Raw genomic sequence first — 20995 nt, forward strand, 5'->3', positions numbered from 1 at the left:
CCAAAAACCCCTGGGACCAAAAACCCCTGGGGCCAAAAACCCCTGGGACCAAAAACCCCTGGGGCCACAAACCCCTGGGACCAAAAACCCCTGGGGCCACAAACAGAACCGGAACAGGATGAGCTTATATTCTCATCCTGTATGAGAATATAAGCTCCTAATTTTGGATGACATCAAATGTCATTAGCCTGATTACATATAAGCTTTAAAATAAAATAAAAGTTGCTTCATCTTATTTCTGTAACTGTACTGAAAATCTGCCTCTTCATCGGTCTAGTCCAAGTATTTCTGTTTGTTATAAAGATGTTTGTTAATGTTTGATCTGCTGGGTTATTGAACCAGGAAAAGATTCATTAATGAACACATTAATGGGAGGATATTGAAGGACCTCGGTACCAACAAGTTCATCCCAGGTTCGGTCCAAACTGCTCCAGCTGTTACGGAACCAGTTCCCAGTTGGACCACAGACAGAAAGTTCTGGATGATCCAGATCGTAACAGCACTTGGTCCAGAACTTCAGTTCCTGGATCTCAGTGCTGGTTTGAGCCGGTCCATCAGAACATCCTGACTGATTACTCTCTGGTTCTGGTTCTGATCTTGCTTAGTTTGGGCCAGATTCCAGAAACTGCAGACAGAAACTTTAATACTTTACAGACATTTATTCTGATTATTTTACACAAACGTGATTTAAAACGTAATGATCCGCTCAGCGGGCCAGAACCAGAGCTGGTTTCGGTCCCGGTTCTAGTTCTGCTTCTGCACCCGTCCCTGCGCTTCCCGTCCCTCCAGCGGACCCAGCAGCACCGCCTGGGCCTCCAGCAGGGTGGTGTCGGTCTGGGCTCCCAGGAACCGGGCGGTGAGCTCCGGGTCCAGGACCTTCAGCCGGACCCTGGAGCCCCGCTGCAGCCTCTCTCCTCCGGCCGCGGGTCTCCGGCAGACGCAGTGAAACTTCCCTCCGAAGTCGATGTACAGGTCGTCCCGGACCACATGGAAGATGTTCCCGACCACAACCTTGTCTCTGAGCGGAACTGCCTGGAAGAGCGAGGCGAAGGTCTGCTCCTCGCCGGAGGTGGAGGCGCTCTGACCGGGCGCGGAGGTCTCTGCCTCCCGCTGGAGCTCCGCCTGCCGCTGGAAGGCTGCCGCGAAGCCGGTTCTGGTTCCGTCCTCACAGTTCGAGCTGAAGGAGGTCCGGACGGAAACGCTTGAGGAGAAGCGAAACACGGACCGGTAGCCGAACCTCAGGCTCCACAAGGCCGCCATGTTGTCCTCCAAGACCAGAAGAAGACGAGTTCTCTTTGACTTCCTGTTGGGCCACAGCGCCCTCCCCGGCTGATTTAAGAAGGTTAATGCAAATCTGGACTGGAAATCTTATACAGCTTCAGAAACTTTTCAAATTTTAAATTTTTATTTGTTTGTTTATTTTTGTCTGTTTGAAATGAATAGAAAATTAAGTTTATTATTTTATGTATTTACTGGTTTGTGTTTCGCCCAAGAACGTCGATTCTCATCCTATGCGCCAGGAGGCGCCTGGGAGACGTCCCCATAAAGTTCTGCGCCTGCGCAGTGCGTTCAGCGGCGTAACAAACGGAGCCAAGATGGAGGTGTTTGTTGTTGCTCCGAGCTTCAGGTGCTCAAGCTTCGAGTTTCCACCTGGTTCTGTTGTCAGAGACGTTCTGGAACGGTTAGTCCCGCGCCAGGTGAGTGATTTTATCTAACAGAACCGGAACCGAACCTTAGCGTGGGGCTTAAATCGGAGCTGGAAGCCTGTTAGCTGCTGAGCTACCGAAGGCTAATGTTGGATATTTAAAAGAAAATCTTCGCATTTCAACATGTTATAGGTTGACAGCAAGCTTTAACATAAATCTCCTATTTCAATTCAGAGCTGCATTAACGTTAGTTTAAGATGTTCCAGTTTCCTGGAGGTGATCAGATGGGAGATTTCTTTTCTACTAAATCTTTATTGCTTGTGAAGAATTACATATTTAACATTCAATCAGTGAAACTGGTGTTCAGATCAAGTTCCTGCTGGGACTCCTCTGATCCCAGTACTTCCAGTTTCAGTGGAACTGGGAATTCAAACGGTTCTCAAACTCTGAACAAATAGTTTCGTGTTTAGAGAAGATTTGTATTATTCTAAATAAATGTATTTCAAGATTTAGATTTATGCATCATTTTGTGACGGTGTCCCACAGCACTGAGTGACCTTTAGATGTCAGAAAGTAAAAGTCGGAACCACAGGTCTCACCCGGAAGTGGTGTCGGGTCGTTGGTTCTGTCTCAGGTCCAGTTTGTAGGAATCTTGACTGATCCAGTATTTCCCATCAGGACTGGTACGTCACCACTAACGGCCGCCTGTCCGGGCCGGAGGAGCGGCTGCAGGATGGGGCCGTCTACCGCCTGGATCCCCGGCTCCGCGGAGGGAAGGGAGGTCAGTTCCAGGAAATGCACTGATCCCATCACCAGGTTTTGGGTCCATGTTTCATTGGTTTTCCAGGTTTTGTTGGTTTTCCAGGTTTTGTTGGTTTTCCAGGTTTCATTGGTTTTCCAGGTTTTGTTGGTTTTCCAGGTTTTGTTGGTTTTCCAGGTTTTGTTGGTTTTCCAGGTTTTGGGTCCATGCTCCGGGCTTTGGGCGCGCAGATCGAGAAGACAACCAACAGAGAGGCCTGCAGAGATCTGAGCGGCCGGCGCCTTCGGGACGTGAACCATGAGAAGGAGTAAGTTCCTCCTGCTCTGGATGTTGTTTTGTATTGAAGGATCCAGACAGATTCTGGTTCTGGTTCTGGTTCTGGTAGGATGGCCGACTGGCTGAAGAAGCAGTCGGAGCGCGAGGCAGAGAAGGAGCAGCGGCGGCTGGAGCGTCTGCAGAGGAAGCTGTCGGAGCCGCGGCATCAGTTCGCCGACCCGCAGTACCAGCAGCAGTGCCACGACCTGAGCGAGCGTCTGGAGGACTCGGTTCTGAAAGGTGACGGGTCGGAACCGGGTGGCGGGTCAGAACCGGGTCACGGGTCAGAACCGGGTCCTGAAGGTGTGTGTTGCAGGTCTACAGGCGACCGCCAGCAGTCAGGTGAAGGTCGGAGCCGACCCGGATCAGAACCAAGCCCCTTCGAGGAAGAGGAGGAAGACTGCGGCGGCGGCCGGGTTCTGGTGGGTGTCTGAGGTTCTGACCCAGTGAAGGGAGGACAGACCGGCTCTGACCCTGTCACCATGGTTACAGGACGGGGCTGGACGAGCTGCTGAGCTCTGAGGATGAAGATGATGATGAGGATGAAGATGATGATGATGAAGATGATGATGAAGATGATGATGAAGATGATTCTCCATACAGCAGAGGAGCCGTTACCATGACGACCCCGAGGGAGGAGGCGGAGCCTGGACCCAGCAGCAGGTTTGTTGATCGATCAGATATCTGGATCAATATCAGCAGTGAGGACATGCCTGCTCCTCAGAGGTCAGAGGTCAGCATTAGATCAAAATGTTCAAAGTCCACTGATCGGACCGACTGCTGGTTCTGGACCGACTGCTGGTTCTGGACCGACTGCTGGTTCTGGACCGATCCGTTTCAGGATGGGTTCTGTTGCTGGGAGGGCTGGTTAAACTGGTTCTGATGGTTCTAACTGGTTCCAGCTGTAGAAACCCGTCCAGCGCCGGTCCAAATATTCTCAGTTCTGATTCAGTTGTTTACTTTAACCAGAACCGATCCAAACCAGACCATTTCACCATCAGAACCAGAATCAAACTGGTTCCTATGATCTGGATCCACATCCAGACTCAAGTTCTGCTGTCTTCTCCAGCACCGCTCCAACCACCAGAACCACCAGAACCTCAGAGGTCCAGGACCCTGGGCTCCCGACGGAACCGGCCCAGGTCCAGGACCCGGGCTCCAGACGGAACCGGCCCAGGTCCAGGACCCCGAGCTCCAGACGGAACCGGCCCAGGTCCAGGACCCCGAGCTCCAGACGGAACCGGCTGTTGGACTGTCAGGGGACCAGAACCCTCCTCATGGCTGCAGGGAACCGGGTCAGGTCAGAACCAGAATCCATATGCTTAAACATGATTTAGAGCAGAACCCTCTGCTGGTTCTGACAGTTCTGGTTCTGCCTCAGCAGTTGGACCTGTCCTCGGTGCCGTCCGTCCAGCAGCTGGAGTCTCTGGGTCTGGAGGTTCTGAAGGAGGAACTGATGCGCCGCGGCCTGAAGTGCGGGGGAACGCGGTCGGAGCGCGCCGCCCGCCTCTTCTCCGTCAGAGGCCTGAGTCCAGACCGGATCGACCCGGCACTGCTTGCCAGAACCAGGAAGAAGTAGACCCAGCGGGGAGGTTTCTCTGGAAGGCGGGACTTCCTGTCCGGAATGAAGCGTCCGGGTCTGGATGTTGGAATCGTTTATTTGAACATGTGAATCGATGATCAGATTTGTTTTTATGAAATATTAATAAAATGCTTCAGAACCGAACCGAGTCGTTTCTCAGTCTGAGGGTCCGTCCGGTCAGAACCCAGGGTCCCAGGAAGTGACCCGAAGAACTTCCTGCTCCTCGAAGCATTCGATGACATCACCGGCGCTGAATTCCACCTCGCCGTCCAGCGACACGCCGCACTCCATGCCCGCCTTCGCCGTCGCCACGTCGTCCTTATGGTGCTTCAGCGCCGACACGGAACCTGCACCAGAACCAGAACCGGATCATTAAAGCTGAACTGTTCTAGACCCTAACCGTCTCCACGGTGATGCACCGCTCCTGATCTGTCAATCATCCTTATGCATGTGCTGCCAAAAGTTCTATTGGCAGAAACAACGTTCAGGAAAGCGTTTGTTACTGCTAATGAGGAGGGTTTGAGCAGCGCGTACATAAAGTGACTGTCAGCATTGGTTTAACTGAAACTGGTGTTTAATGATATCTGAAGGTTCCACCTGACCTCTGACCTCCTGCTCAGCCAATCAGAGAAGGTCCTGACCAGGAGAACGAGTTGAACTGAACATGTACCAGTTCATCCAGATCCCATCAGAATCCGACCACATGAATCCCCGAGGTTCAGAACAACAGGAAGTTAAAGTTCAGAACCAATTGGACCCGGCCCGGTTCTGGTCTCACTCACCCTCCCACACCGTGTCTCGTCCTCGATCAGCCGGAACTTCAGCCGGCGGTCCAGTTGACCCTTCTGGACCCGGCAGCCGGCCACCAAAACCTTCTTCTTCCCCACAGAGACGTCGAAGACGGCGAGGACCGTCGCCTCACCTGGCGGGACAGGTGGACAGAGCAGACTGTGGGTTCTGAGACCCTCCAGCAGATGGGAGCGTCTGACCCGGTTCTGGACTCACCCACGGTGCAGCAGCGGCGCTGCGGCGGCAGCTTGCCGCTCAGCTCCTGGCGCAGCTGCTCCACCAGCTGGTAGATGACGCGGTGCAGCCGCAGGGCCACGCCCCGCCGCGCCGCCAGCTGCGTCACGCTGCGGCTCGCCGCCACGTTGAAGCCGTACACCGACCCTGAAGAACAGAACAGGAACCTGCTCCCGTTACCAAGCCAACGCTGTTTGACCCCGGGTCGCCGGACGTACCTCCAAACGCGGCGGCCATGTTGACGTCGTTCTCCGAGACGTCGCCGACGCCAAAGTGGATCACGTCCAGCTGGCACTCGTCCTGGGCGTCGTAGCCGTCCAGGATGTTCAGCAGCGTCTCCACCGACCCGTCCACGTCTCCTGTAGGTCAGAGGTCAGCAGTAGGTCAGAGGTCAGCAGTAGGTCAGAGGTCAGCAGTCAGCGCCGTCCCCACCTTTGATGACGAGCGGCAGGCTGACCTCGTCGCTCTCTGTCCGCTCGCTGGGCCGCATGGAGAAGCGGGTCTTGTCGGACCGGTACAGCGCCTTCCTCCTCTGGCGCCAGCTCAGGTGGGCCAGCGGCTCGCGCTCCCGCCGGTACTCCTCCAGTGGCGCTGCTGCTTGAGCTGGATGGCGCTCTGCTCCTCCAGCAGCTTGTGCTGCTCCGCCTGGTAGCTCCTCCACTCCACCACCTCTCTGGCCCGCTGCTGCAGGCCACAGGACAGGCTTTTACTGCAGCGGTCCACACAGGAAGTAGCTAATGCACATCAGAGATTCACCGATCAGACGCCGGTTCTGGCCCGGTTCTGGCCCTCACCTCTGACTCCACCTCCAGCACCGTCTCTCCGGCAGACGGCAGCTCCTTCCATCCGACCACCTGGACCGCCGCGCTCGGCGCCGCCTCCGGCACCGTGCGGCCGTTCTCGTCGAACAGGAAGCGGACCTTGGCCCAGCAGCGGCCGGCCACCAGGACGCAGCCGCGCCGCAGCGTCCCCCTCTGGACGATGGCCGTGGTCACGGGGCTGGGCACAGGAAGCGGGTCCGTCAGAGGAACTCCCGTCAGAACCGGACCCGGTTCCGGGAGGACTCACCCTTTGCCTTTGTCGGTCCGGCTCTCGATAACGACGGCCTCCACCGGGCCGTCCGGGTCCGCCTTCAGCTCCAGAACCTCGGCCAGCGCCACCGTGGCCTCGGCCAGAGCCTGCAGGTTGTCGCCCTGGAAACAGCGACATCGTGGGTCGGGCCGCGGCGGTTCGGGTCGGTCCGGCCGCGGCGGTTCCGTTCGGATCGTCTCACCTTCAGAGCCGAGACGTGGATGGCCTGAACGTCGCCGCCGAACTCCTCGCAGACGACGCCGTGCGCCAGCAGCTCCCGCTTCACCCGCTGGGGGTCGGCCTGCGGCTTGTCACACTTATTGATCGCCACGATGATGGGCACTGAAAATACAGATCAGGAGACTTTAAGAATCCCTTGTTTGCTCCCGGGACCAATGAGTCGTTTGCATCAGACCCAGAGAATCCCGGAGCAGGACGATGGATCCATGACTGGACGTCCAGAGAAACTCTGGTTTTATGAGACGGAAAGACACGAAGCTTTAAGGTCCAGAGAGACAAACAACTGGAACCTCAGGAGATGCAAAGACACAATCTAGACAATTTGTTTTCCTTCTATGCAAACAGTTGTAATCAAGCTGAGTCTCAATGTTGGTTCTGGTCCGAAGACGGAGGGACCGGGATCTCTGGGCAGAGTTCTCCGTTCAGTTGGAAGATTGGACCAGAAAATGGAACCGTCTCCCTGTGTCCATATTAATGTCCAGCAAGAATGTTGGATCCAACACCGGGCCAGAACCAGAACACCAGAACCAGAACACCAGAACCAGAACACCAGAACCACGCCCGCTCCTACCTTTGGCGTTCTTGGCGTGTTGGACCGACTCCACGGTCTGGTTCATGACGCCGTCGTCGGCCGCCACCACCAGCACCACGATGTCGGTGGCGTTGGCGCCGCGGCCCTCATGGAGGAGAAGGCGGCGTGGCCCGGCGTGTCCAGGAAGGTGATCCGCTCCCCAGTCGGCAGCTGGACTGGAGGAGGGATGGACAAAGGTCAGAGGTCGGGAGCTCTGCGAAGAAGGAGCTGGGAGCTTTGGGGGCGGAGCCTCCCGGCTGGCCCCGCCCCCCGCGGCACCGTTACCCAGAAAGGCTCCGATGTGCTGCGTGATGCCGCCGGCCTCCATGGCGACCAGCTGGCTCTTCCTCAGGCTGTCCAGCAGCGTCGTTTTCCCGTGATCCACGTGACCCATGATGGTGACCACCGGGGGGCGACTCACCAGGAGCGCGGGTCAGCGGGGGGCCTGGGGGCAGGGAAGGGTCACAGACAGGTCAGTCGGATGATTGGCGGGCCGGGCCGGGCCGGGCCGGGCCGGGCCGGGCCGGGTCGGGCCCGGTTCCGCCCCTACCTCCTCTGGGCGTCTCTGTCGGGCCGCTCTCGGCTCTCGCTCAGCTTGGCCCATGTGAACTTCATCCCGGACCGGATCACCGCCTCCTTGATCCAGCTGTCCTCCAGAACCGAGTCGGGCCCGAGCGAGTCCAGGTCCGCCGGTGTGTTGAGCAGCGCCTCCAGAACGTGGTCTGCAGCAGAACCGGGTCAGTAGAATCTGCAGGGGAATCGGGTCACCGGCGTTAGCTCGGCTGCTCACCAAAGTCTCTGTTCATGGCCGCCGCCAGCGCCGCCGCCGTCATGCCCTGTCTGATCTCCACTTCCTGTTTGTCCACTTTGAGCTTCTTCTGCTCCTTCCTCTGACCTTTGACCTGCACCAAGTGAGTCATTAGCCTTTACTCTAGTGCAGGTCACCAACCACAAGCTAAGCTAACATCCACAGCCTTACCTGCTTGGAGGTCAGTGGTCTGCTCTGAGGCCAGGTGAGCAGGGGGGCGGGGCTCCGGAGCAGCCGCGCAGCCCGCATCACTGATGACATCACACTCATAGCTACAGAGGACACAGGTGGAGGACAGGTGTTTCTGTTCAGCCAGGAGACAAACTGCATCTGTCCTCACTGGAGGAAAAAGCATTTTGATTTATTTGTTGGACTTTTATTGTGAAAACCCTGCAGATGATGATGATGCAAAGAAGGATTTCACACAAATCAGGAGAATTAAGCATAACTCTGACCATCCTCTTCATGAAACGGTGTCAGTCAGAAGCTTCTTCCAGTTCGATGTGACACAGACTGCTACAGCAGATCCGTCTACAGGAACTGAGTTGGAACTTTATGGTATCAATCAAGTATTGAATTTGAAACGACAGAAACACAAAGACTCCCCTCAGCTGATCTGAGAAACGGAAGAGAGAATCTTTCAAAATAAAAGTTTCTGCAGATTAAACATCTGAACTAAATCAGCAGATTAGAAATAATAATATTCAGACTGATGAACCAAACGGCCTAAAGTTCAACAGAATCAGTAAAAGCAGCTCCTCACATACGAACTGGTCAGCCGGAGGGTCTAGTCAAAGCCTACAGGTCTGTTCAGCTGCCGAGTAGATTCTTTTCTCTTCTGGTTCTGCTCTTCACCTCATTCCGTCACCAACCACCAACCTCACCGTGAACGACACCGGCAGCCGCCATGATGATGACGCAGTAAGTCACGTGACGCTGATCTGACTCCTCCCCCAGAACCAGACGGATCCAAACTGGCTGAGATTCTGGCTCTTCGTTCCGAATCCATACCGCTGATGGAACCATGTGGTAACCAACCGAGCGGAGCCGGTTCTGAACACGGAGCCGAACGTTCAATAAAACCACAGAAACGCTCATGTTGTGCTTCATGTGACAGTTTTATTTATGATAGAGGTTCCGACCCGGTCCGACCAACCCTTCTGAATCAAGATGGTTCTTCAGCTCAGCCCGGGTTGGACCACAGAGACTCTTCAGTATGACATCGGAACTGGACCCGGTTCCGACCGGTCGGAGCTGGACTTCAGCAGCGCTACATGAGGCCGTGTTGATCAGAACTTTGGTTCTTCACAGTTTCAGATTCAGGCAGAACTTCTTCTTCTGCCCCACAGCAGCAGGCAGCGGTGGAGCAGAGGGAGGAAACGGCGCCACCGCGCGGCTCCCAGCGGCTCCTGCATCTGCTGCTTTTAGAGTAGAAATCAGTTTCTACAGATGATCTGACGGTTTGAGCGGCTGGGACCAAACACTGATCATCTTCCTCTTTTAGTGCGTCATCATCATCATCATCATCATCATCACATGACACAAAACAACAGCATCCACATGTAAAAGCCCTAAAGGATTATAGCACCAGCAAAATGAATCTGTATCAAATGTTTGGTCAGATTTTAAAAAAGGCACAGACTGACACCAAACACGTCACATGACAGCTACAGGTGGAGATCAGACGTTTCTCCACGGATCTACAGAGAACAATAAACCTGAAACACACACGGGGTCGTCACTTTCAGCCAATCGCAGGCCTGGAGGTCCGGGGCCTTCATCAGAGGAAGAGGAGGACTCACTGGCATCGCCACACCAACAGGCTGCAGAGAAGAAGAAGAGATGTTCCTGCCGCTGCAGTCGCCATGCAGTAGACCAGCCTCAATATTCAGCTTGAGCTGTGAATATTTCACTGCAGTTTTCTAAATCGTAACATTTAGTCAATATTTCATCTTTATAGTAAAATGAGATCAAATTTTAAAAAAGCTATTTTTACTATTAAACAAAAAAATGATGGTCTTCAGTTACAGTCGGATCGCGTTTCTGAAAGCTGCTCAGAGTTTTCAGCTTATAATCATTATGATTATTCATATTATTAGCAGATCGCTCGTATCCCGTTTTCCTCTATTTTCAGGTTGAGATTTAAGGGTTTAAACTCGTTCATTATGACACGTTTATATGGTGGCTTTTGATCGACATCAAATAATATATGAAATGGACCAAACCAAACCCAACCAACCAACCAACCCAACCAACCCAACCAACCCAAACCAACCACCAACCAACCAACCCAACCCAACCCAACCCAACCAACCCAACCCAACCCAACCCAACCCAAACCAAACCAACCAACCCAACCAACCAACCAACCCAACCCAAACCAAACCAACCAACCCAACCCAACCAACCCAACCCAACCCAACCCAAACCAAACCAACCAACAACCCAACCCAACCAACCCAACCAACCCAACCCAACCCAAACCAACCAACCCAACCAACCCAACCCAACCCAACCCAACCAACCCAAACCAACCAACCAACCCAACCCAACCAACCCAACCAACCAACCAACCAACCCAACCCAACCAACCCAACCCAACCCAACCCAACCAACCCAACCCAACCCAACCCAACCCAACCCAACCAACCAACCCAACCCAACCAACCAACCAACCCAACCAACCCAACCCAACCAACCAACCCAACCAACCCAACCCACCCAACCCAACCAACCAACCCAACCCAACCCAACCACCCAAACCCAACCAACCCAACCAACCCAACCAACCAACCCAACCAACCCAACCAACCCAACCCAACCCAACCCAACCCAACCAACCCAACCCAACCAACCCAACCAACCCAACCCAACCCAACCAACCAACCCAACCCCAACCCAACCCAACCCAACCAACCCAACCCAAACCAACCAACCCAACCCAACCCAAACCAAACCAGCTGCATGAACACAAAACCTCCTGAGAAAATAAAAGGCAGAATTTATGGAAAATTGGATCAATAAAAATAAAATCCTGCTGATCAATTTCTGCTTTTATAGACAGAGGAGAGTCTGAGCTATATAAACCCAGCAGATTAAATCCGGTAGATTAAACCCAGCAGATTAAATCCTGTAGATTACATGACAGATTGTCTACAGAACTTCAGAAAGTACAAATATGGGCACAAAAAGAATTTGGGTTTCAACTAAAGAAATTTGTCTCGATTTTAAAATTAATATTAAGTTTTATAACAAAGACTTTATTATTTGAAGTGTTTGAAGAGAAGACGTTTTAGAGTTCAAACGGTACGTCTGTGTCTAATTTTCTTTTGAGAACAATATTTCTTTGCATAATGTTTGTTTATGAGCAGAAAGATGAAACCAGAGAGTCTGCATTACAGTAACATTTCAATATTTTACTATTAACACGATAACATCTATGGAGAATCTCTAGAGACTTCTCCCAGTCTCGTCAGTTCTGACCGGTTCTGACCTGCAGTCGCTGCCTCCGGCGCTGATAACATACTTGTCGTCGCAGGAGAAGCGGACGTTGGTGACGTGAGCCGAGTGGCCGAAGTAGCGCTTGTGCTTCGCCTGGAGGGACAGCCAGAGAGGACAGGGGTGACGGGTCGACCCGGTTCTGCCGGGTCCGGAACACGTTCCGGTCAGACTCCGTCTCTTACAAATTTCTCCGGCAGGGGAAATCGAAGAGCTTGACGAGGCCGAAGTCGTCTCCGGTCACCAGGTTGAGGCCGGCGTGCGAAACGCAGGCGCAGGTGACATCGGCCTTGTCGGCGTTTCGCGGCCAAAACGCCCAGAACTTCATCACCAAAGATGCTGGAGAAACAAGAGAACCCAGAAACCGGTCAGAACCGGTCAGAACCAGTCAACGGTCAGAACCAGTCAGAACCAGTCAGAACGAGTCAGAACAGGTCAGAACCGGTCAGAACCGGTCAGAACCAGTCAACCGGTCAGAACCAGTCAGAACCGGTCAACCGGTCAGAACCAGTCAGAACGAGTCAGAACAGGTCAGAACCGGTCAGAACCGGTCAGAACCGGTCAGAACCGGTCAACCGGTCAGAACCAGTCAGAACGAGTCATACCGGTCAGAACCGGTCAGAACCAGTCAACCGGTCAGAACCAGTCAACCGGTCAGAACCAGTCAGAAACCAGTCAGAACGAGTCAGAACAGGTCAGAACCGGTCAGAACCGGTCAGAACCAGTCAACCGGTCAGAACCAGTCAGAAACCGGTCAACCGGTCAGAACCAGTCAGAACGGTCAGAACAGGTCAGAACCGGTCAGAACCGGTCAGAACCGGTCAGAACGGTCAACCGGTCAGAACCAGTCAGAACGAGTCATACCGGTCAGAACCGGTCAGAACCAGTCAACCGGTCAGAACCAGTCAGAACCGGTCAACCGGTCAGAACCAGTCAGAACAAGTCAGAACAGGTCAGAACCGGTCAGAACCGGTCAACCGGTCAGAACCAGTCAGAACGAGTCATACCGGTCAGAACCGGTCAGAACCAGTCAACCGGTCAGAACCAGTCAGAACCGGTCAACGGTCAGAACCAGTCAGAACGAGTCAGAACAGGTCAGAACCGGTCAGAACCGGTCAAACCGGTCAGAACCAGTCAGAACGAGTCATACCGGTCAGAACCGGTCAGAAACCGGTCAGAACCAGTCAACCGGTCAGAACCAGTCAGAACGAGTCAGAACAGGTCAGAACCGGTCAGAACGGTCAGAACCAGTCAAACCGGTCAGAACCAGTCAGAACGAGTCAGAACAGGTCAGAACCGGTCAGAACCGGTCAGAACCACTCAACCGGTCAGAACCAGTCAGAACCGGTCAACCGGTCAGAACCAGTCAGAACGAGTCAGAACCGGTCAGAACCAGTCAACTGGTCAGAACCAGTCAGAAACGAGTTAGAACCGGTCAGAACCGGTCAGAACCGGTCAGAACCAGTCAACCGGTCAGAACCGGTCAGAACGAGTCAGAACCGGTCAGAACCGGTTAGAACCGGTCAGAACAAGTAACAAGTAACCTGATGGTTTGGCTTTCAGACAAAAAAATGATTCACTCTGAATTTTTCCGTAATTCCTTTTGTGATTCTTAAACACGACCAGAACCGGATCCTGGTTCTGTAATGGAGGACGTTCGGACTCAGTGAGAGTTTATTGCTAAAGATGAACTAATTCATTCATTAAAGAAATGTTGATGGACTTCAGAGCTGCCTGTACCAACCCTCCGTTCTATCCATGAAATATGAGAGGCGCCTCGGTTCTGTTCCCGGCAGCCGGACCGGGCCCGTCAGGTTCTACTGATCCAGTTTGGGTTCAGGCTCAGGTTCTACTGGATCACTTTCAGTCTTATCTTTGAATTGTTATAAAGCTGTCCAGAATAATCACTGGGACGAGTCTTAAAGTTCAGGTCCAGTTCTACAGAACCAGAATCAGAAGAACTTAAAGCTACAGGCTCCTGCCCTCTGCTGGTAGATACAGGTACTGCATTGCAGCAGGAAAAGGTTCGTTTGTGCCTCTTCTGTCTGAATTTGACCTGATACTCCAGCAGGGAAGCCGAAGAGGACTGAGGTTTGCAGATTTTGTTTCTGGTGCGGTGGAACCTCAGGGCGGTATCTCCGTCAGGGGTGGAGCTCATCTTGCTTCACAGGTCATAAATGTTGTTATTTTTCCATTGAGAACTTTGTGCTGCCTTCAAAGCAACATGAAACCTGGCTTCTCATTGGTTCCTTAGCGAGCCTATCAGAGTTATCCAACCAAAGTCTGTCAATACCTTCAGGAAAAGTCCTGGAGAACTTTCAGGTTTGGACCAGAACCAAGTCAGACATCATGCTTTCTAACTACAGGCTCCTGATGAATAGAATTGTTACTAAAGGTGCATTTCCCACACCTCGGCGTCAGTCTCACCTGGTCCAGGTCGCCAGTGATCCGTTCAATGACGTGCAGCTCTGTGACCATCTTCCCTGAGGGGACTTCATGGACCTGACGAGTGTAGGTGCTGGTGGACACCTGACACAAGGCGAAGATGTGAACTGTTAGAGGCTGCAGAGATCAGTCAAAAACCCAAAGCTTGAACCCCGATCACCTGGATGTGTTTGCTGTCAGCAGAGAAGTCGATGTGGATAACGAAGCCGGGGATGTCCTTACAGTATCCGATTCGGTTGAGTGACGGGCCCAGAGTCAGATCAAGAAATCTACAGCACTTTCTACTGAACCCACTGCCAGGAACCGGTTATCTGGACTGAACCTGGACCACAACGACCCTCAGATGTTCACAGACGCCACATGGAGGAGCTCAGCTCAATGCACTGCTTTACTTACCGGATGTCCTGGATGGAGACACTGCGGTCTCTCTTTTTGCCCCAGACAGTGAGGGAGTTGACCAGCAGCACGATGAACTCGCCATTCTCCATGCCGATGGAAACCATCTCTCCATTGGGGCTGTAGCATGTGCATTTGGCAGGGTGACCCAAACTCACCTTGTTCAGGAGTTTCTAAAGCAGAAAAACAAATGAAAGTTTGCACTGCAGGAAATCTGAAGGCCAGACTGGACTCTGGAGGAAAATACCTTGTCAGCCAGGTCCCAGATGCGTATGGTCCCATCATCGCTAGCAGAGATGAAGACGTCTTTGAAAGGATGTGATGCTAAACCCCAGATTCCTCCCTTAGTGTGACCATTGATCATGGGTGTTGGAAGCAGCATTCTTCTCTCCAACCTCTATGATCTCCCCGTCTTTGGTTCCCACCAGAATCTTACCCTGCAACAAAGAGGATTAGATATTATGGAAGATTAGGACCTTGGATTGAGCGCGACAATGTATTTCAGCAACAAGGCAGTTCAAGTGTTTTACATTAATTGGAGGGAGATACGAACAAAATAACAAATTGGTTCCCGTGTTTAATAAGAATAAGAACAAATAATCTGTAATTTATAAACTAATAGGAATTTAGGCTCATACATGAAGCCAGCAAAAGGCGGTGACATCACGGAGTGCATCCATTTACTGTTGCATGACCATGAAACCGTGCAGCTCGCTCTCCCAGGCAACAGTCTGATATGATGGTATTATCTCGGAGCAAGTCCTTGGGAGCGCTCTGCTCCACAGTGACATGGACGATTTCAGAAGGGAGCGAGGAGAGCAGGAGCGTCATGTTCACTTATCTTCCTGGAGATCTGAGATATCCAGCCAGCCGAGGCGAACACAGTTCAGATACAGAAAGCTTTAGGTCGGGTAGATGTTACATTTCAATCTGCCTAAAGTCTCACCGATCCATCGGCTCATTCCAATCATCCAAATCAGTGTGGCCGTCCAACTGAACCGAAACAAGCAACTTCTCCAGGATGGATTCCTTCCTGCTAGAGAGTTTTAGAGTCTGCAGCTCGGCTACGAGTCTCAGCAAGAATCGCATCCAACTTGCGTCTCTGACCCACAGCATGTCAGTCTGAGTGTTCGCTAGTCGGCCCAATCCGTCACTAATTTATCGACATGCCAGGTATCCGCCAACTCCAAACAGAGATCCTGTTGTCATGAATAAACCCAGGATGTTTCCTCTGGGTGTGTCCTCTGTCCAGGTTCTCCTCAAGAAAATTTGATCAATTGCGCTGAGAGAGCAGCTGACCAGATCCATTTGTAGATTTGGAGGATGAGCCAAGAAAGGCTTCAAAAGAGCAACACAAAAACAAAGCAAGCGGGAGAAGATGGGTCAGGAGGGACCAGCCTTCTCTGAGAACAAGAGAGAAAAGCCTCTCTGGCTCTTCTCTAAAAGCATGGACACTTAGACGATGGAGAGACTTATTCCCTGATGGTCGGAAGCAGACTGTGAGTCTTACCTTCCCTCTGCAGACGGATCGAACGTTCTCGACTGGCTGACCGGTCTCCAGCTGAAAGGCTCTGCAGCGCTTCATCTCTGGTCCCAAAGCTTCACAGCTCCCCCCTCTTTGGTCCTGTGAAACAAACACCCGAATGGAGTACTGCTCCTCTGGAGACAGAGCTAGCCTTTCTGAGTAAAGGATCTGGTCTTTACATCCTGCACTGATAAATTCAGAGCCAAAGGGACTAACAGCTGGATCCCAGAGCAATGAGGATGCAGAGAAACTGGACCAGTTTTTAGTTTCTTTCTTCTAAAGTATCTGCAGAACATTGATGATAGTCAGGAGTCTTAGCTTTAATGAAACAAGAACATCTCCACAACTGATAGAGACATGTTGTTTTACACATGTAAACCTTCTGACTGTAAACCTTCTTAGTACCCTGACTAACCCCTGACCACAGCTCTGAAGGTGAGTTGAATTCCTTACGGCCTTTCCTTCCCTCCAGTGACGATGAGTCCGTCCCTCAGCGTGGTGTACATGGTGAAGACGGGACCGCTGTGCGCCTTCGCCACTACTCGGACCAGGAAGTGGTCCCTCCAGACGTACACATCTCCGTTTATTGCACCGGTGAACGTCAGATTATTCTAGGAGGAAAACATTCATTTACAATAAAACTAAAACTTGGTAGACATAAATGGACTACATATAACTGGGACTTACAGCACCAAAGGCGACAGACAGCATGGTCTGCATGCGGCCATCCTCCACTGAGCCAATCACACCTTTCTTATACATGAGGGAACCACCGACCAGGGTCCAGAACTTGATGTGTTTGATTCCCACCGACACAAACTGAGTGTCTGAGTCGGGTCTGAACTCGACCACAAAGATCCGCTCAGCGTGACCGCCCTTACTGGTCACCTTGGTGCCTGTCATGGAGGTAAAGGGTCAAATGTCCGCGCTTCAAATGCAGCAAAAGCAAAACAGAAAAGGCTTCTACTCTACTCCGACAGATAATGAGCGTGAGACCACTGGTCCTTGACAGCAGAGAGATGCTTCCATGTTTCTAGCTTCATAACTTACCATCTTGCCATCTCCACACCGTGATGGTATGCTCAGGTTCCACCCCCACTGAAAGCAGTAACTTCCCTGTTGCGCTAAAGTTGACATAACCTACGCCTTTGGCATGAGAACACCGTAGGATGGACAGAGTCTGCTTGGTCACTGCATCCCACACATGGATGGATGGAGCAAGGCCTGTGAGGAGACACCAGAATCAGAGAACCAAAGTCAGAGCCTGCAAAACAGTAAATCTAGAGTCACAGAAATTGTGTTGGAGTCAAGGAGCCACAAAATCTAGGAGTCCCAGTAAGATAGAAACTTCCTTGCAGCTCTAACAAATGATCTGTTAGAGAACAGATCATTCTGTACTAATTATCTTCTAATTGTGGAACACGAACAATCAAAGTTCACAGGATATTTACACCAGCAAGTAATGACCCAACCACTAGGAGGTTGAGGTGATCCAGGTTTAAAACAGGAAGAGGAAATGTTCATTCAGATCAGAACCGTCAACAAATAAATCACTCAATTCATCTGACAGAACCCGGTCCAAACGGGGGACAAAGTGAACCAATCAGTCAGTTCTACATGGGGAGCAATCAGGCCACAAGGGCTCCTACTTCCTGTCTGCCACCATCATCCTGATGAAAACACTCAATACAGAACCTGGTTCTGTTCAGGTTCTGTCACTTATCGAGCTCAGACTGATGGTGAAACCAGAACCCTTTGGAAAAATGTTCATCTTTACCAGAACCAGAATCAGGGTATGAACATAACTCAATTCTGATCCTGAGAGAATCAGAATTATTCATTCCTTTGAAAGAAATTATTTTATTGCTGTCAGAATAAAAACTGGGAACCATTTTTCTTTCAGTCTGGAATCAAAAAGAAAAAACCAGGTGCGTCACTTTTCTGTCTGATGACACCAGAAACAACAAGCGTCCAAATCAGACCTTCCTTCACCTGCAGGTTCTGCAGCGAGTGTTTTCTGAGCCCCACATGAGAGCAGCTCTAGTCTAGAACAGAACAGACATGGGTGGACTCGACCCGGATCCTGACCGCTGGTACTCACCGGACACCTCGGTCTCTACGCACCGACAGCAGACGGCACAGCAGAGCAAACAGAATCATGTGTGTGAATGAAGATGAGCACTGTGAGGAAGGTAGAGGCAGCCTTACCTGGCAGGTCAGAGATGTCACCTGGTGGCGAGGAGAGGTGGTGACAATGAGGAAGCAGTGGAAAAGAAGGAAAGGTGTGATGGACCAAAAGCAGCCAGTCATGCATGAAAGCAATGTGCAGAGCAGCTAACGACCTGCAGTCTGACTACAACCTCCGACAGGAGGAAACATGGAGCAGCTACCACACACACCTGGCCCTCTGGTACCCTTACTCTGCTCTGCAGCCTCACTGGACCTGCAGGAAACCCGAGTAGTAGCAGAAACTGGGAGCTTGTCCAAGACAGAATCCCGGACAAGCCCCCAGTTTATGTTCAGTTGATTCTCCATTCCTGCAGCTTCAAATGAAGACTGAACCCTTCAATAGATTTCAGATTATTCTTCCGAGAGCCAGCAGGTCCTACACCTTTACAGTTGAGCTTGGTTCACCTGGGAACCTTCACTCCATGGATGACCCTGTGGGACCTACCAATGAGCTTTCCACCAGAATGGACCCGACCTGCAAGAACCTGACCTCAAAGTACTCAACCAATAAGAACCTGACCTCAGAAGTCTGTGCTGAAATGATCTGACCTAAATGAACCCAACTGATTGGACATGAGCTGAAACCAGTTTGTTAATGACTCTTGAGCTGAGATATTTTACCCGACTGTGACATGAAAGCAGATAACTTCTTTCATAGATTTATTCAGGTGGTGGTGGGGTTTACTGAAAAGGTTCTTTTAGATGTTCTACTTAGCGCTCCTACTTTCTGATGGAACCAGCCAGAGATCTCACTATGATCATGAACCAGAACCTTCTATGCTATGCTACTGCTACCTGAGAGGCAGGTGAGATCACCTGAAGGTGATGTGAAGTCTCACACTTACCGATCTGTCCAGTGGCGATAATGTTCTGGTACTTTGGGTGCTGGTTGACCGTCAGACAGAGAATGTCGTCTGTGTGTTCCAGGTAGAAACTCTGAGTTCCTGTCAGGACAGGAAGCAGGAAAGGTGACCTCATGAGCAACATTACCAATGACTGACGGTAACTGACGGTCCTACGCACCGGCAGACAGATTCTGGATGACGACAGCAGCGGCGGTGTGGAAGATGATGTCGGCGCCGTCGTTGAGGTAGTGCAGGTTGTTGCGGCAGTCGAAGCCTCGGTAGCCGAAGACGTGTTCCAGCAGCAGCTCCTAACAGACGCAGACAAGCAGTTAGAGTCGAGGTCAGGACATGTTGGACATTATCGAGCAGATCCCATGTGCCGACCTCCACCGCTTTCCTCTTCTTAGTCACGTTGTCCTTCAGCAGTTTGTCGGGCAGCGGCACGGCCCGGCTCACAGGAGGCCTGAACAGGAAGAGCGGCGTTAATAACAAACTGCACTTGAACTCATCAAGAGGCCTGATGAGGCCTTCAGGTTACCTGTCCTCCAGAGGAAGCTCTCTGTGCTGCAGGTGGGGTTTGGTTCCTGTCATGTTCCTGATGCTTGCTGAGTAGATCTTAGTGACATAGTCCACCACCTTCTCCCGAGCCACATCACTGTCGTACCCTAAAAAGAAATACACCAGTTACTGTTTCTCAGACGATTCTGCTCACTCTGGATGAGTGAGCAGACGTTCAGTCCTGGGTGCTGAATGTTGCTGTTTTTCCTTGACCAGAACTTTACACATCTTTGCAGTGGTGAACACGCATCCACAAATCCACTAATGTGCTAATAGAAGAGCTAGTTTGCATTTGCTTAGCACTTGGGCTAATTTTGAAAATGTGTGACAGCTAAACTCAACTATAAAACTGAAATGATGAGTTAAAGGCCTGTTCCAAAGAATCATTTCCTGAAGCGCAAATTGTGCAGGTAGGTGTGTAATGACAGATACGAGCCTACTGAGGGCGCTATGCCATGATGTGGCACATGTCTTATTGATACATGGTGGGTAAAACATGCTTGAACTTGGATTCACCAAATTACCAAGTTGCTGTAGCACCTAGCATTAGCACAACTAATCTTTGTGATTAGGTCTGCAGGGTCAGCAGAGCTAGCTTTTTTTCTAAAACTCAACTAGATTTGAGTTTTAGAGACATAACTGCGTCTCTAAAACTCAAATGAATCTGAGAGCCCTCCAGCCAGATGTCCACTGTGACCTCTGTTACCTCCGTCCTCCTCAGGGTCGTCGTCAGACTCCTCGCTGTCCACAGCTTTGCTCTCCTTGTGGCCCGGCGGCTCTCTGGACCAGATCATTAGCGCCGTGTCAGCTCCGCCCACAGACAGAAGCACTGCATCATCATTGGACCAGCGCACGTTTGTCACATTCGTGCTGTGACCCACGTACTTCTTAAACTTAGCAAACTGACCCTGGGAGAAGAGACTGAGGAGATGAACAGAGATCCTCCAGGAAAACCAGCTTCAGACTCTGTCTCTGGACTCACCCGGGACGGGAAGCTGAACAGTTTGACGAAGCCAAAGTCATCTCCTGTGGCAAGAAGTTTTTGGTCTCTGGTGAGCGAAGCAGCGTTCACAAAGCTGAATGACGGCCATATTCCTTCACAGGTGGGACCCAAAACAGACGTCCAAGTGGCCCAGTCCATCTTCTCAAACTGGACACAGAAACAGCATTATGACCTCAGGGAACAAATGCCTCTGAGAAAACAGGGAGACCTGCTTTCTGACCTCCGAGACGCTGATGTTTTGTCTGCGTCCTCGTGGAGCCTCAAAGAAGAGCTGATCTTTAGCTCCGGTGTTCACCTGGAGGAGTTTACCTGTAGGGAAAACATTGGAATGAGATGTTAGGTTAGGATCTTGAATAGCAGGGAAATGTCAACATCTGAGGTTAATTAAAACAGGCGAGTCCACCTCTGGAGTCCCAGTCGATGTGGGTGACGAAGCTTCCAGCTCCTTTACAGATGCCAACCTCTTACTGGTCAGGATAT

The 20995-nt window shown here is 51.5% G+C and overlaps 2 protein-coding genes and 2 pseudogenes across 5 annotated transcripts; 1 reads left to right on the forward strand and 3 right to left on the reverse strand.

Moving 5' to 3' along the window:
* Window positions 1–639: 639 nt before the first annotated feature.
* LOC129356052 (28S ribosomal protein S28, mitochondrial-like) lies at window positions 640–1280 on the reverse strand. The gene has a single exon (XM_055025671.1). It carries the CDS (start codon window positions 1258–1260, stop codon window positions 745–747), a length of 516 nt encoding a protein of 171 aa, XP_054881646.1. The 5' UTR covers window positions 1261–1280; the 3' UTR covers window positions 640–744.
* A 301-nt stretch (window positions 1281–1581) lies between these two features.
* On the forward strand, window positions 1582–4447 carry sde2 (SDE2 telomere maintenance homolog (S. pombe)). 4 transcript variants are annotated; one of them, XM_055025660.1, is made up of 10 exons: window positions 1583–1697; window positions 2325–2427; window positions 2463–2493; window positions 2566–2713; window positions 2792–2961; window positions 3038–3143; window positions 3214–3384; window positions 3791–3863; window positions 3935–4021; window positions 4103–4447. In XM_055025660.1, the coding sequence occupies exons 2-10, from the start codon at window positions 2380–2382 to the stop codon at window positions 4298–4300; spliced, it is 1032 nt and encodes a 343-aa protein (XP_054881635.1). In that variant the 5' UTR covers window positions 1583–1697; window positions 2325–2379; the 3' UTR covers window positions 4301–4447. The 4 variants fall into 4 exon arrangements, with proteins under 4 accessions (XP_054881632.1, XP_054881633.1, XP_054881634.1 ...); XM_055025657.1 differs by lacking the exon at window positions 2463–2493 and having other exon boundaries at window positions 1582–1697; window positions 2602–2713; XM_055025658.1 differs by lacking the exon at window positions 2463–2493 and having other exon boundaries at window positions 1582–1697; window positions 2602–2713; window positions 4106–4447.
* On the reverse strand, window positions 4360–8773 carry LOC129356040 (translation initiation factor IF-2, mitochondrial-like; annotated as a pseudogene).
* A 922-nt stretch (window positions 8774–9695) lies between these two features.
* Window positions 9696–20995, reverse strand: part of LOC129356056 (echinoderm microtubule-associated protein-like 6) — a 28000-nt pseudogene continuing 16700 nt past the window's right edge.

Source organism: Poeciliopsis prolifica, unplaced genomic scaffold, assembly GCF_027474105.1.
Source record: "Poeciliopsis prolifica strain line A6 unplaced genomic scaffold, Auburn_PproV2 SCAFFOLD154, whole genome shotgun sequence".
Classification (NCBI taxonomy): Eukaryota; Metazoa; Chordata; class Actinopteri; order Cyprinodontiformes; family Poeciliidae; genus Poeciliopsis; species Poeciliopsis prolifica.

Coding starts and splice junctions, on each gene's coding strand:
- LOC129356052 (XM_055025671.1), bottom strand. CDS start 1,260: ATGGCGGCCTTGTGGAGCCTGAGGTTCGGCTACCGGTCCGTGTTTCGC.
- sde2 (XM_055025657.1), top strand. CDS start 1,596: ATGGAGGTGTTTGTTGTTGCTCCGAGCTTCAGGTGCTCAAGCTTCGAG. Junction 2,962..3,037: donor GGAGGACTCGGTTCTGAAAG/GTGACGGGTCGG, acceptor TGTGTGTTGCAG/GTCTACAGGCGACCGCCAGC. Junction 3,864..3,934: donor TCCCGACGGAACCGGCCCAG/GTCCAGGACCCG, acceptor GAACCGGCCCAG/GTCCAGGACCCCGAGCTCCA.